The sequence below is a fragment of the Chinchilla lanigera genome, unplaced genomic scaffold (assembly GCF_000276665.1).
Source record: "Chinchilla lanigera isolate Chin_1 unplaced genomic scaffold, ChiLan1.0 scaffold00083, whole genome shotgun sequence".
Classification (NCBI taxonomy): Eukaryota; Metazoa; Chordata; class Mammalia; order Rodentia; family Chinchillidae; genus Chinchilla; species Chinchilla lanigera.
In genome coordinates, this window is record NW_004955484.1 from 3,585,390 (window position 1) to 3,598,158 (window position 12,769).

The window sequence follows — 12,769 nt, forward strand, 5'->3', positions numbered from 1 at the left end:
GATTGGGAGCTTGGCCAGCTCCTGAGAAAGCAGCACCTACTGACCACTATCACTGGATCACCTCTGCCTCCAACCATCTTTAACTATTTTCCAGTCTACGTGTTTCTGTTTTGTCTAAAGAGGCAAGAGATTCCCTCTGTTTGACCAGTGAGAGGCTACAGGTTTGAAAACATGTTTTAGTTACCAGTACACAATAGATGTTGAGTGGCATGGGGGAGACTCTGTATCTGTCCTGAATCCATCAAGTGATAGTATCCTTTTGTTCTTATAGCTTGAAGGGAAGACTGCCAGGAATATAGTATTCCTCCAGTTTTCTTCTGGTTGCTGAAATGTCTCATGCATTTGCAAGAATCTTGGGAAGTTTTCAGTCTTCCCAAACCTTCTATTATGATACAAATGCTCCTGCCAGAAAAACACCTTAAACTTTGACCAGACACTGAGAAGGAAGAGAAGAGCAGCAGGGCAGGGCCATCCTTTTTCTATCTGGAGATCCAGGGTAGAAAGAATCTTTGAATGTAATCTTGGGACCCACATTTGGCTGGAGAATGTTAATCAATAAGGGTGTTAAGATGCTTTAAAGCTGAAACCTATGTCTGTACATATTGCCTAAAAATGTCTATTAGGCCTGAAAAGAAAACATGCACTAAACTGGGAGGATGACGATGTACTTGAGATGCTGATAATCTCAAATTTCTCCAAGGAGGTGAAGACTGTTTCTCCAGTGTCTATGATTACCCATATTCTTTTTTTTAATTTTAAAGAGAATAGTAAAAAAAGAAACAATAACAAAATGCCAATATCACAGACATAAACAAAACAAAGCAAGAACATTAAAAATGATACAGGGTTTCAAAACAAAATGATAGAAATTAACAGTGGTTGTTATATTACATATTGTTGTCTTCAACTAAATTGCTCAGATTACCAGATGCAAGGGTGTTCAAACCATTAAAGAGAATAAAAAAATAATTATTAAAAAACAGAGACGATACAGAGTTTCACTAGACAAGATGGTAGGAATTCACCAGTGGTTGTTCTATTGCATACGGTTGTCTTCAAATCAGTTGCTCAAATTAAACCCATATTCTTGACACAGTGACATTTGGAATTGAACAGGAGCTATGCTTGAGTCTGGTTTGACAATTCCCCTCTTTGTGTAACTAAGGTTATCATCTCAGTGGGTCTGGTTGACCTCTGATAGAGCAACCCCAACGTTGAAGACATGGAAGGGGAAGAGAGCAGTGTGGGCTCCGGCTGACAAAGGAGGCTAGAAGAGCAGGAAGGAGGGCCAAACCCGAGGGCCTCCCTTATAATCTCTTACCCTCATTTCAGTGCCTTTCCCTTTGATTTCCACTGTTTGTTGAGAGAGCCCATTGATTTCAAAGGGGATGAGTTCTTGGTAGTTGATACTGTCTCGAGGATAAAAGATGATTGGAATCTCTAATGTCTTTCCTGGCTTTACCACATCAGCACGGAAGTTCACCTCAAGGTGGCTGGTGTTGGTGTACAAACAATCTATGCTGGAAGAAATCAAGAGGAAGGACTATAAGCTATGAGAAGGCTGACCTAGGGGGACTGATAAATCCTCTTGTCTCTCTGGGCCTGCCTATTTGTCCTAAAGTCAGAGAAATCACTGAAGAGCTGGACGGGACTGCAACACTGACCAGCCCACACTCCCCGGCACACTGAGTTATTTACCCTAAATTATGTCCTGAGATCCAGGCAGAACCAAGCCTCAACTCAAAAGCCCATGTCCCTTTGCTGACTACTCTTTTCATTCTCTTGAACTGCTGTTTCTTGATCATGCATCCTGCGGTTGGAAAGGAGTCTATTCTAGAGTCATGCAAACAGGAATTTGGATCCAGGTTCCATCACTAACTAGGCATATGTTCTAGAAAAAGTTCCTCAGCCTACTTGGGTCTCTGCTTCCTTACCTATTATATGGGGGCAGTGATATTTCATGGGATTGTTGTCAAGATTAAATGTAATAGAATGGCTAATACAGTCATAAACAGGGCATGGAGAAAATATTGCACAAAGGTGAGCTATTTTAGTGTGACAAATTGCTCAACTAGAAGGAACCTTGAAAGATCATGTTTAGCCCACTCCCCCTGTGGGTAGGAAGGCACATAGATCTCTCCATTATGACCTCTCCTCATGTGCCTGACAGGTACTCAGAGATGGTGTCTAGCTGGGCCAATGTATGGGACACAATGTCTTCAACAAAGAGTGAGATTGCATTAAGCCATATAAGAAAACATAAGTAGATAAGATTTTAGTTAATATTTAAAGTTATATGACATTCATAATTTAATACTCAGGATAATAATAATCACAATAGGGTGGGAGCTAACAATAACTGAGAATTTTCTATGTTTCAGCACTAAGTACTAGAGTAATTTAGTCTCCTAATAGTCTTATACATGAGGTACTATTCTGATTCCCCATTTTGGGCAAGTATACAGAGACACAGAATTTTACAAGTCTGCTCATTGACTGGGGGGTGTAGCTCAGTGATGTAGCACTTGCCTAGCAGGTGCAAAGTCCTGGGTTCTATTCCCAGCAGTGAAAAAAACCACACAAGATCACAGAGCTAAGGAAGAGCTGAAAGTTGAACCCAGATCTGTGCTAGGGTAGCCACTAGACACATGTGATTAGTAAAATTAAATTAAGAATTCAGTTCCTTAGTTGTACCGGCCACATTTCAAGTGCTCCATGGCCACCTCTTGCTATCAGCCACCATATTGGACAGTGCAGAAAAGCAACCTTCATTGCTCTATATACTTATACAGAGAGCGTTGAATGAACACAGGTCTGTGGGCCTATGAGATTCTGTCTCCTTAGGTCTAGGATGAAGCCCAGAAACCTTGACTGGAACCTGGATTTGAATAAGAAGACTTAGATTTGGTACAGATCTGCTATTTTCTGCAGAGAAATTTAAAATTCTCTAAACCTCAGTTTCCACATCTATTACGTGAGGAAAACAAATGGTAGCCACAGAACTTCCCATGAGGTCATTTGGTACTGCTCTCTGCACATGAATCACTCATGGCTATCCAAGTATTAGTACTACTGATGAAGATGGGGACCCAGGATTCATGACCAACCATGTTCAACTCTTTCCCATAATCCTTCTTTTTTGATATTGGCAGGACCATACATGTATGGAGTTTATAGGACTATAAGGAGCTGCAGAATCATCTGGATGCTGTGGGAAGACTCCTTACCTCATAGATGTATCTTCCTTGTTGGTGATGACCAGGATTTGTTTGTATGGGGGCATTCCAGCTTGGTAGATGAAGCAGGTCCCAAAGTTGTAGCTGGTGAAGGAGAAACTGACGGCTGGACTCACAGCACATCCTGTGATGCTGCACACAAATGTTGGGCCGTAGCTGATCTGTGGGGAGGGCATGGCAGGGAATGGCGATGAGGAGAAATGGGTAGAGAGGATACTTACATCCTCAGATGAAAGAGCAGAGCAGCTGGTACTTTAAAGAAACACAGGCCACAGAGTACAATTGGAATCTACATTCACTCTTGCTTTGCTCCTGCAGCAATGACTTAGCTTGAAGGGCAACGTGTACGGCAGAAACTGCCAGTTACCACCCAATGTCCACACCTGATGGCTTCATTACTAGCAGTACTCTGACTGGTTGCCAATGTGCTTAGATGAACTACTTGGTTACCCATCATCCCTTGCAGCTCAGGGGTCACTGGGCATAGTTCTGGTCATTGGGATATAAATGGAAGAAGATAGGAGAGTTTCATATCTTGAGTAAAGAAAGAAAAGTCTTGATGAGGGATATTATTGGTCTTCCGGCTCTTCCTCCTTCTTTCACTCTGGAATGCACACCTACGAATTAGGTAGGAAGGTCACTGGTGACCAGGAGATGACTATATGATCTTCCAGAGTCCTTATGGACTGAAATAGAAGGTAATGCATGACTCACTTGTAGATGAACTTAGTTTTCTCTTTGCAATGTGAAATTTCATAAATTGATAATTAATTTAAAATAAAATATTCAATCTTTATTCTGCATGATCTCTGTCTTTGCAAGCCACAAATGGGGAAAGTTTCTAGACTGTTTTATCTTTTTCTGCATTGTGTCTATCTCTCCAACTTCTTTGTGGCTTCTAATTGTCCTGACAGTTCCTTCTTGATTTCTGGAAATCTGTTTCACTTTTTTCCCCTGTCAAATTGTTATTCCCCAGGGTCTGGATTCCAGATCTTGGAGGGGCTGAATTTTGCTGCCGATCACTACTCTGCCATTTTTTCCTCTACTCTGAGGATGACTATTAACATCTAAATTTATAACAATTTAGTATGGGTAAATAAAAACTCAATTTCAATAATATGAAAAATCTTTGCTCCTATATAGCTCTTTTCCTTTCCTTTTGTTTGTGCTATTATTGTCATACAAATGCATCTTTATTTAGTGGCCAGCAACAAATTATAGTTACTGCTTATGTTGCCTTTTAAATCAGATAGAAAAAAATTTGCAATCAAAAAATTAATTCATACTAATTTTTTATATAACCTGTGGAGTTACCTTTACTGGTGCTCTTTATTTCTTCATGTATATCTGTGTTAATCTCTAGTGTATTTGCATTTCAATCTGAATGATTCCTTTTATTATTTTATTCATTTATTTATTCATTCATTCCATCATGCATTATTTTTGTGGTACTGTGGGTTGAACCTAGCACCTTTACACTGGTGCTACATCCCTGTCCCTTTTAACACTTTTTATTTTGAGACAAAGTCTTGCTAAGTTGCTGACTTGGAATCCTCCTTCTCTAGCCTCCCAGAATTCTGGGATTATAGGTGTTGCACCATCATGTCTGGCCCTTTTATTATTTTTTGTAGGCAAGTGTTCTAGTGATAAGTTCTTTCTGCTTTTGAATGTTTTGGTTTCTCCATTTTTTTTTTGGTACCAGGAATTGAACTCATGACCTCGCGTTTGCCAGGCAAGTGCTGTGCCACTGAGCTATATCCCTGGACCAAGGTTTCTCCATTTTTGAAGAATAGTTTTGCTGGACATGAAATTCTTGTTGATAGGTTTTGTCTTTTTGAACTTTGAATATATCACTTTATTATCTACAAGCCACAAAGGTATATAATGAAAATCATCTGTTAATCCAGCTGCTTTCAAGATTATCTGCCTTTGTCTTTAAATAGTTAGACTATCATGAATCACGGTATGGATCTCTTTGAGTTTACCCTATTTGGAATGTGTTGAACTTTCTGGATGTTTCATTTTCCCCCCATCAAATTTAGGAAGGGTTTGAGCATTTATCAAAACACTCATTCTATCATTTTCTCTCCTGCTGGGACTTCTATTATGTGTTTGTTGGCATGTTTGATGGTGTCTTGTTGTTTTCTGAGGCTTTATTAACTTCTATTCTTCAGACTGAATAATCTCATTGATTCAACATCAAATTTGCTGCTTCTTTCTTTTGTTACATCAAATCTGCTCTTGAGCCCCCTCTTGTGCTTTTTAAAATTTATGCCATGTACTTTTCAACTACAGAATGTGTGGTCTTATAATTTCTCACTGATATTCTCTACTTGGTGAGACATTGTTCTCATATTTTCCTTTAGTTATCCAGACAGGGTTTACTACAGTCTTTTGTTTATTTTTGATGCTAAAATTTGAATACAGAGTATTGTGCATGCTAAGCATGCAGTCTACCACTGTTCTGTACCCTAATCTCAGTATATTTTAAGTAGCTGATTTTAGGTACATGGACCCTTAACTTACGAACTCAATTCATTCACAAGGGCTGGTTGTAACTCAAGTTGGTTATAAATCAAGATTTTTTACCATAAGAAATGATGGAAATACTTTAATGTGTTCCAAATCTCCCAAAGCACCCCTTAACCTTTTCATAATAAAAAGCATTGTATAATGTGTGTAATTTATCAGAAACACCAATAATTTTTCTAGAGTACTCACCAAAAAGTTATAAAATGTGCCTAGTTTACCAGAAACAACAATGTCATATTGTACTCACCATTCAAGTTGACATCTTTGGCTTACAGAAAGGGAGGATGGAATGGAAGCGATTATTGGTTGGAAGGAGAGTCCCCTTCCATGAGAACATCAGGAAACTGGCTCTCTTGTGCCCTTTCTTTCCTTGGGAGAGTCCGTAGCCCACTAGGACCTGCTTCTGGCTCATTAGCTCTCAATCTTTTCAGAACTAAAAACTGGTCTAAGCTTGTCTGGTTTTGTCTTCTCTTTAACACTGTTCTTTTCTATTGTGATTGCCTTCTTTACCTTCCCTTTCTCCCTTAGCTTCTTTTCTAGCTTTTTTGGGGTCATTCTGATAGCAGTAATTACAGCGATTATACAAAACACTGACCGAAATCACATCTACAAACATGTGCATCTGGGCTCCGACTGACCTTATGTATGCTTTACATATGGCTTTGAGAGTCTTTGTTTACAACTGCGCAAGCAGCCAGCATTTGGATTGTAACTCAAGACTTTGGTTGTAAGATAAATCTAAAATTCTGGTCATAACCTTAGTTGTTCTTATGTTAGGCTGGTCAAAATTTGAGGGCCCACTGTACTCGTCTTATAGCATCAACATATGGGCTTTCTTGGGAAAAGTTTCTCTTGATTGTTATTTTCAGTGTATAAATCATACTTTTAAATTTTTTCATGTCCTATTGTTTTGTTGGAAATTGGAGACATAAAATAATATAATGTGATAATTCTGGAAGTCAGGTCTTACAAAACCCTACCATGGGTTTGCTGCTATTGTTACTTTCTGTTTAATAACTTTTCCAGTAAAATCTGTACAGTAGTCCCCCTTATCTGCAGATGACATGTTCCAAGAACACTGGGGGTGTATGCCACAAGCCAAAGACAGCACCTAATCTTATGTATGCTGCTTTTTCCATATATATATACACACATGCCTATAATAAAGTTTAATAAATCAGGTAAGATAAGACACTAACAACAATAATAAAATAGAATGATTAGAACAATATACTGCAATAAAATTATGAGAAAATGATTGGTCTTTTTTTCAAAATATCTTTTTGTACTGTAATTACTCTTCATCTTCCTGTGATGATGTGAGACGATGCTCATAGAAAGTACTTTATAGCTTTTCCTTTGAATATCTGAATTGCCAGTATCCTTATTGTTGAGCTTTGAGGCCATTATTAAGTAAAATAAAGGTTACTTGAATAGAAGCACTGCATTATCTCAACAATTGATCTGATAACCGAGACAGCTATTAAGTGACTAATGGGTGAGTAGCACACACACTGTAGATATACCAGACAAAGGGATGATTCATGTCTGGGGCAAGATAAAGTGGGTTGACATGGGATCTCATTACAATACTCAGAACAGCACATAATTTGAAACTCATAAATTATTTCTGGAATTTTTCATTTGATATTTTCAAACTATGCTTGATCAAGTGGCTTAGTCACTTTCTGGTTACTGAGACAAAATACTGAGTACCTTAAAAGAATAGAAGTTTGCTTTGGCACAGGTTCAACTTAAAAGAATAGAAGTTTGCTTTGGCACAGGTTCAGAAGTTTCAGTCCACATTTGGCAGGCTTACACACAGAAAGAGCATGGCAGAAGAACCTGGGAAGTGGAAAGTTGCTCACATCATGGTGGTCAGGAAGCAGAGAGAAGGAAGGAGCTAAGGATGGAGATGCACCCTTCCAGGTCATGACCTCAGGGACCTGTCTCCTATGACCAGGCCCCACTGTCCAAAAGCAAGTCAGATATAATATCCCCACAATTCAATCACCTTCCAAAATTTCTGCCTATGAGCCCATAAGGTCTTTGGGAACATTCTTGACCTAAACCATAATACCATGAGTAGCAGAAATCATGGAAATCAGAAATGCAAATAGGGGAAACTATTGTATTTTTATTTATACATTTATACATGATCATTGCTCAGTTAGCTTAATGGTAAACCAATGGTTAAACAAACAGAGATTTCCTTCAGTACTGGAACTAGTGGTCTCTAAGCATTTACCAAGGGGCTCCCTGTGTGTGGCAGGGCACAATAGCCAGAAAGCAGCTGCCAACTCTGCTTTATTTTTTACTTTCTGCTTTCACAGAACCTACAAGCCTTGTTTACAGTATTATACCCCTAAGAAACACATGTGATACACAAGCAATGCATGACTGTCAACACTCCAGGGAACATGTTAGAAATTTTCATACGATCCATGATCATCCAATTCTCCAGGCTTTTCTTGTGCATTTTGGGTTCAGCTTCTTATTTAATACAAGGGTCACTGCTACCTCGTGCAGCTGTCGTATTAAACAATGGCCAGAGACTGTTTCTGACAAATGCCCCATGGGAAAAGGCTGTTCACATTGAGAGAGCTCTAAGTCAGGTCAAATAAAAGCCAGCCCTGTTGAATGAGCTTGCTGTAAGTAGAGGTTTCCACCAAACTTCCAGACAGGGCAAACAATAACAATTATTTTATGATGGGGCTTTGGTGGAGTTCAAAACCTATTTTGCTCTCTGTGGTAGCTGATAGGTTACTAGTTGCACATGGATTGGAGAGCTTTTGGTTTTGAAGGCTATAGCAAAGCTGGGGAAGTAGGTTTGGAAGGGGACAAATTAAAATACCACAAGACTCACTGGCCTTATGGATAGTCAGCTATTTTTCTTGAATAAAAGCCCCTAGGATTGTTGCAAGTTTATGGTTAATTTCTGAGTTCTGAAAAAGTAGATGTTGACAATTTTTGCCAGTGTCCTTATAGCTGCTGAAGAAATCAGAAGTTCCTTATCTGCCATTCCTGCAGATATCTCCATTCTTGGTTTTTCATTCAAGAATGTATCTTGGGAATTGTATATGTATTGTATATGTCTCTCTGCCACCCTCTCATTCATTTTAGTATTTGAATAGTATTTCAGTGCATGGGTAACCAGTTGCTTTTCAGCTGGTACTTACTCATCAGGGATCTCAACCATGGATGAGGTCTTTGTGTTAGAGATTGTGTGCTGTCTCCAACACAACCACCCTGCAGGCACTTCTAGACAGGTTTCAAAAATACGGAACACACAGGAGAACTAACTCGTCAAGGCAGCATGCTGCAAGTGCTTTCAGCATTTTGACAATGTTAAATGATCTCACCTTGATTCTGAGTTCCAGGCCTTTCAAGACACACTTTTGAAATGGCTGGAAGGACAGAGTGGCCTGTTCACTCTGCCCTGCATCCACGGTGCTGTCAGTGGGTGAAAATTCCAAGTACTGTAATAGGGCTTTGGGCCCAGAAAGTTCTGCCTGGAATCTGAAGTTGAACTTTCCAGTGTTTAGAAAGTTGAATTCACAGTGGACAGATTCATTTAACTCCACCTGGGAGATAGAACAGAGTGGTGAATGCAAAGTAGTTCTTTTCTCTGGAGAAAAAAATATCCTTTAGGAAATAAAGATGGCAGAGAATGGTGGTGAACTGCACGTTATTAGCTTAATGTAGTCAGATATTCCAGCAAGAGCTACTATGTGTTGGGTCACTCCTGAGTGTAAGATGGCAATTTAATTTTTAGGCCTCTATTGCTTGTTGGTAGTCAGGTATCCTTCCTGTATGTTTAGTATAAGCTTTTTACCTCTCCCCATCATCTGCACCCCCTGGGACATAAAGTAAGGAAGCATATAAATCATAACTTCTCTACATTTTGGGGATGGAACTGTTCCTGGTATCCTTGTATTCTGGTCTTTCTGGTTTTTGAGATGGAAAGACTCAGCTCATATTCACTTATATCACCTTTCCAAGTTAAGCATGGATATTGAGAGAGACAATCCCTCTTCCATATTCACCTCATAGAAGTTGATGATGTTGGTCTGGTTGGGTGCCAAGAGGGTGATGGAGCCAGTCCTGTCCTTGTACTTGACCTCTGCATTCATAGAATAGCCCTCAGCCTTGAGGTTTAATGTCAGAGGGTGGGCTTTCTTTTTCACATTGCAGATCAAATGGAAGTTCACATCTCCTTCCTGCTTTGGTGTGAAGCAAATATCAATTGGCAACCTGGTTGGGGAATAAGCAGATTAGGTGACTAAGCTAACCAGGTAAAACCTGTGAAAAAATGTCAGCTCACTGGATTAGCAGGTGTACCATGAACAAAAGGCATCGAAAAGGCATTCCAAACCGTGATACGTTTTTAAAGATTTACCAGACAAGGATAGACATTGCTCTGTGACTTCCCACATACAGGAGACAGCAGGAAATGACTACAAACAGGAGAGGAAATATTGAGAACAAGGACTTTACATTCTCAGTGCTCCATAATTCATAAGAGAATGAACTCCAGGAAGTAAGTAGGACAGACACGGGATTTTTAGTATATAACTCTTAGATTTGGAAGAGATTTCATAAATGGAGTGCCCTATCAGCTTCTCCTGGCTGGCAGGCCTGGGCCCCATCTTGCCAGGAGGGTGCTTCTGGGTCTTCATTTGTCTTTACCTGGACTGTGGTGGAATCCAGCCTTCCATGGGGCACACCACCAGACAGCTGCCGAAACCTTCAGAATATCGCGAGTTGTCCTGGAAGGCAAAATGGAAGCCCTGCTCCTCCTTGTTGATGATCTGCACAGTCTCCTTGGCTTCTCTGCCTGGAGAGGAAACAGCTGCTCTCAGTGGAAGCCTTCTGCCTCCTTGCTGAATTCCTTCAGCACATGCTGCTCCGCAGGCAAGAGGAAACTTTTTTTTTTTGGTATTGGAAATCGAACTCAGGACCTCCCGCTTGCCAGGCAGGTGCTGTGTACTGAGCTATATGCCCGGCCCAAGAGGAAGCCTTCTCACAAGAGATCTCCCACTTCCTTTCTCTCTTTATCCCAACACCTCAGCCTACTTCTCTTCTTTCCTTTTGCTCTTCCCGTGACCCTCCTCCACTCAGGGTCTTCCTCTCCTAGAACTTCATCAATTCCCCCCTCCTGTTGGGTGGCCACTCTGTCCTGGCCACAGTTCTCCCAGGATTCTGGGGGCACTATTTTCTTCCCTTGCTCTTTCAGGCCCAGGAGTTGTAATGCCTTCCTGAATGTGTTAACGTGGGCCTTACCATCCCTGATCTATCCCTTCATTGCCTACATCTCTGTAAATAATCCAGCATTGAATTCTTTTGAATTAGACCTTGGGCATGTCATGAGTTTCCTGCTGAGATCCTTAACTGATGTATCTCTAACTAATATAGTTTCCTGTGGCTATTGCAGAACATGTGTCTCCCCACATAAATATTAGGATCTTTTTTATCCAGTTCTCTTCTCTCCTCACTCCCTTCGGGATTAAAGTTGTTAGACTGAGCAAAGTTCTAAGTATTAGCATGTCCCGCATATAGCATGGGACATACTTATGCTAAAACATTACTTACTGTTATCTGAAGTCAAAATTTAATTGAGTATCCTGTATTTTATCCAGCAACTCTAGCTGGGGTTCTAATTTGAATGTGATTAACTTTGTTTTTAATTTTGGGAGACCTGGAAAGTGTTGACAGCATATTTGGAGGCAATTTTAATATGATGCAATAATTTTCTTTATATAGAGAATTTGCGTTTAGCCTTAGATACTGTATGTTTGGTCAGTATTAAATTGGGAGTTTTTGTTTCTGTTTCTATGTACATTTGTGCTTGTTCATTTTTGAAGACAGGGTCTTGCTTCTCACTATGTACTCACTATGTAGCCCAGGCTGGCCTCAAACTGGTGACCCTCCTGCCTAGGAATGTTGGGATTACAGGCATGCACCATCATACCTAACTCTAAATGCCTTTATTATTAAAATGGAAGAAATTCTTGTTTTTTCATAATTATCTTGTATTCACTTACCTTACCAAATTATCTTTATCCTAGTAGCATGCTTTTCTCTTGAAAAGGTTTTTTTAGGTTTTATGTGTATAAAATCATCAACATCAGCAAAATAAAATAATGTTGTCTTTTCCTTCATCGTTATGTCAGTTACTTAATTTTCTTGTTTTATCATATTTGCTAAGATCTCTTAAGAAAGTGTCCAATAATAATGGCTATGAAATTAATTCCTCATTTTTAATTGAGGTAGTTTCATGGTTTGTTATAGGGTATTTACCTTGATTTTGGTTAATCTTCCTTAGGTTTTTTCATCAATTCCTGTTTTATTATCAGAGGGTCATTTTGGGGTAATATCTGCTGAATTTTAGCAATGCCCTTTCAGTATATTAATATTTTCACATGGCTGTTCTTCAGTCATTTGCTGCGATGACTATATTGAAATGAACAACCTTGTTTTCCTGGATTAAACTCTTTGTCCTACTGTTATTATCATGCTACACATCTCATTTATTTGTTCAAAACCTTAATAAATTCAGCACTAGTCTCAAACTTGCAATCTTCCTGCCTCAGTCTCCCAGGTGCTAGGATTACAGGCATAAGCCATCATGCCCAGCTGATTTTGTGCTTTGTCTTAGTGCATCCCCAATACTTGGAAGAATGCGTGGGCCAGACATAGGGCTCAATAATATTTGTTGAAACTATGAAAGGATGGCAGAGAAATATGACCACTGTGGCACAGATTGAGAAGTAGACAAATAGAGCCCATGATCTGGGTTTGGGGTGTGCAAGAAGAATGGGGTTGGGGCTGGAAATATAGCTCAGCACCACATGTACCTGCCTGGCAAGTGTAAGGTCCTAAGTTCGATTCCCAGTATCCAAAAAAAAAAAAAAAAAAAAAGAATGGGTTTGATGTGAGGCTCTGTCAGTGAAGAAAGTCAATGGCAGTCACCAAAGGAATCTTCTTGTAGGATCTTTAAC

General features: G+C 39.7%; 1 protein-coding gene across 4 annotated transcripts in view; it reads right to left on the bottom strand.

Annotated features, from left to right (window-relative positions):
- Positions 1-12,769, bottom strand: part of Hydin (HYDIN, axonemal central pair apparatus protein) — a 380,912-nt gene that overhangs the window by 17,494 nt on the left and 350,649 nt on the right. For all 4 annotated transcript variants that reach the window (XM_013503972.1, XM_013503969.1, XM_013503970.1 and 1 more), the window contains exons 73-77: positions 10,458-10,605; positions 9,815-10,022; positions 9,131-9,352; positions 3,228-3,397; positions 1,322-1,520 (exon numbers count right to left, since the gene is read on the bottom strand). In XM_013503972.1, coding sequence (XP_013359426.1) covers positions 1,322-1,520; positions 3,228-3,397; positions 9,131-9,352; positions 9,815-10,022; positions 10,458-10,605 — 947 coding nt within the window. The remainder of the gene's footprint in view (positions 1-1,321; positions 1,521-3,227; positions 3,398-9,130; positions 9,353-9,814; positions 10,023-10,457; positions 10,606-12,769) is intronic.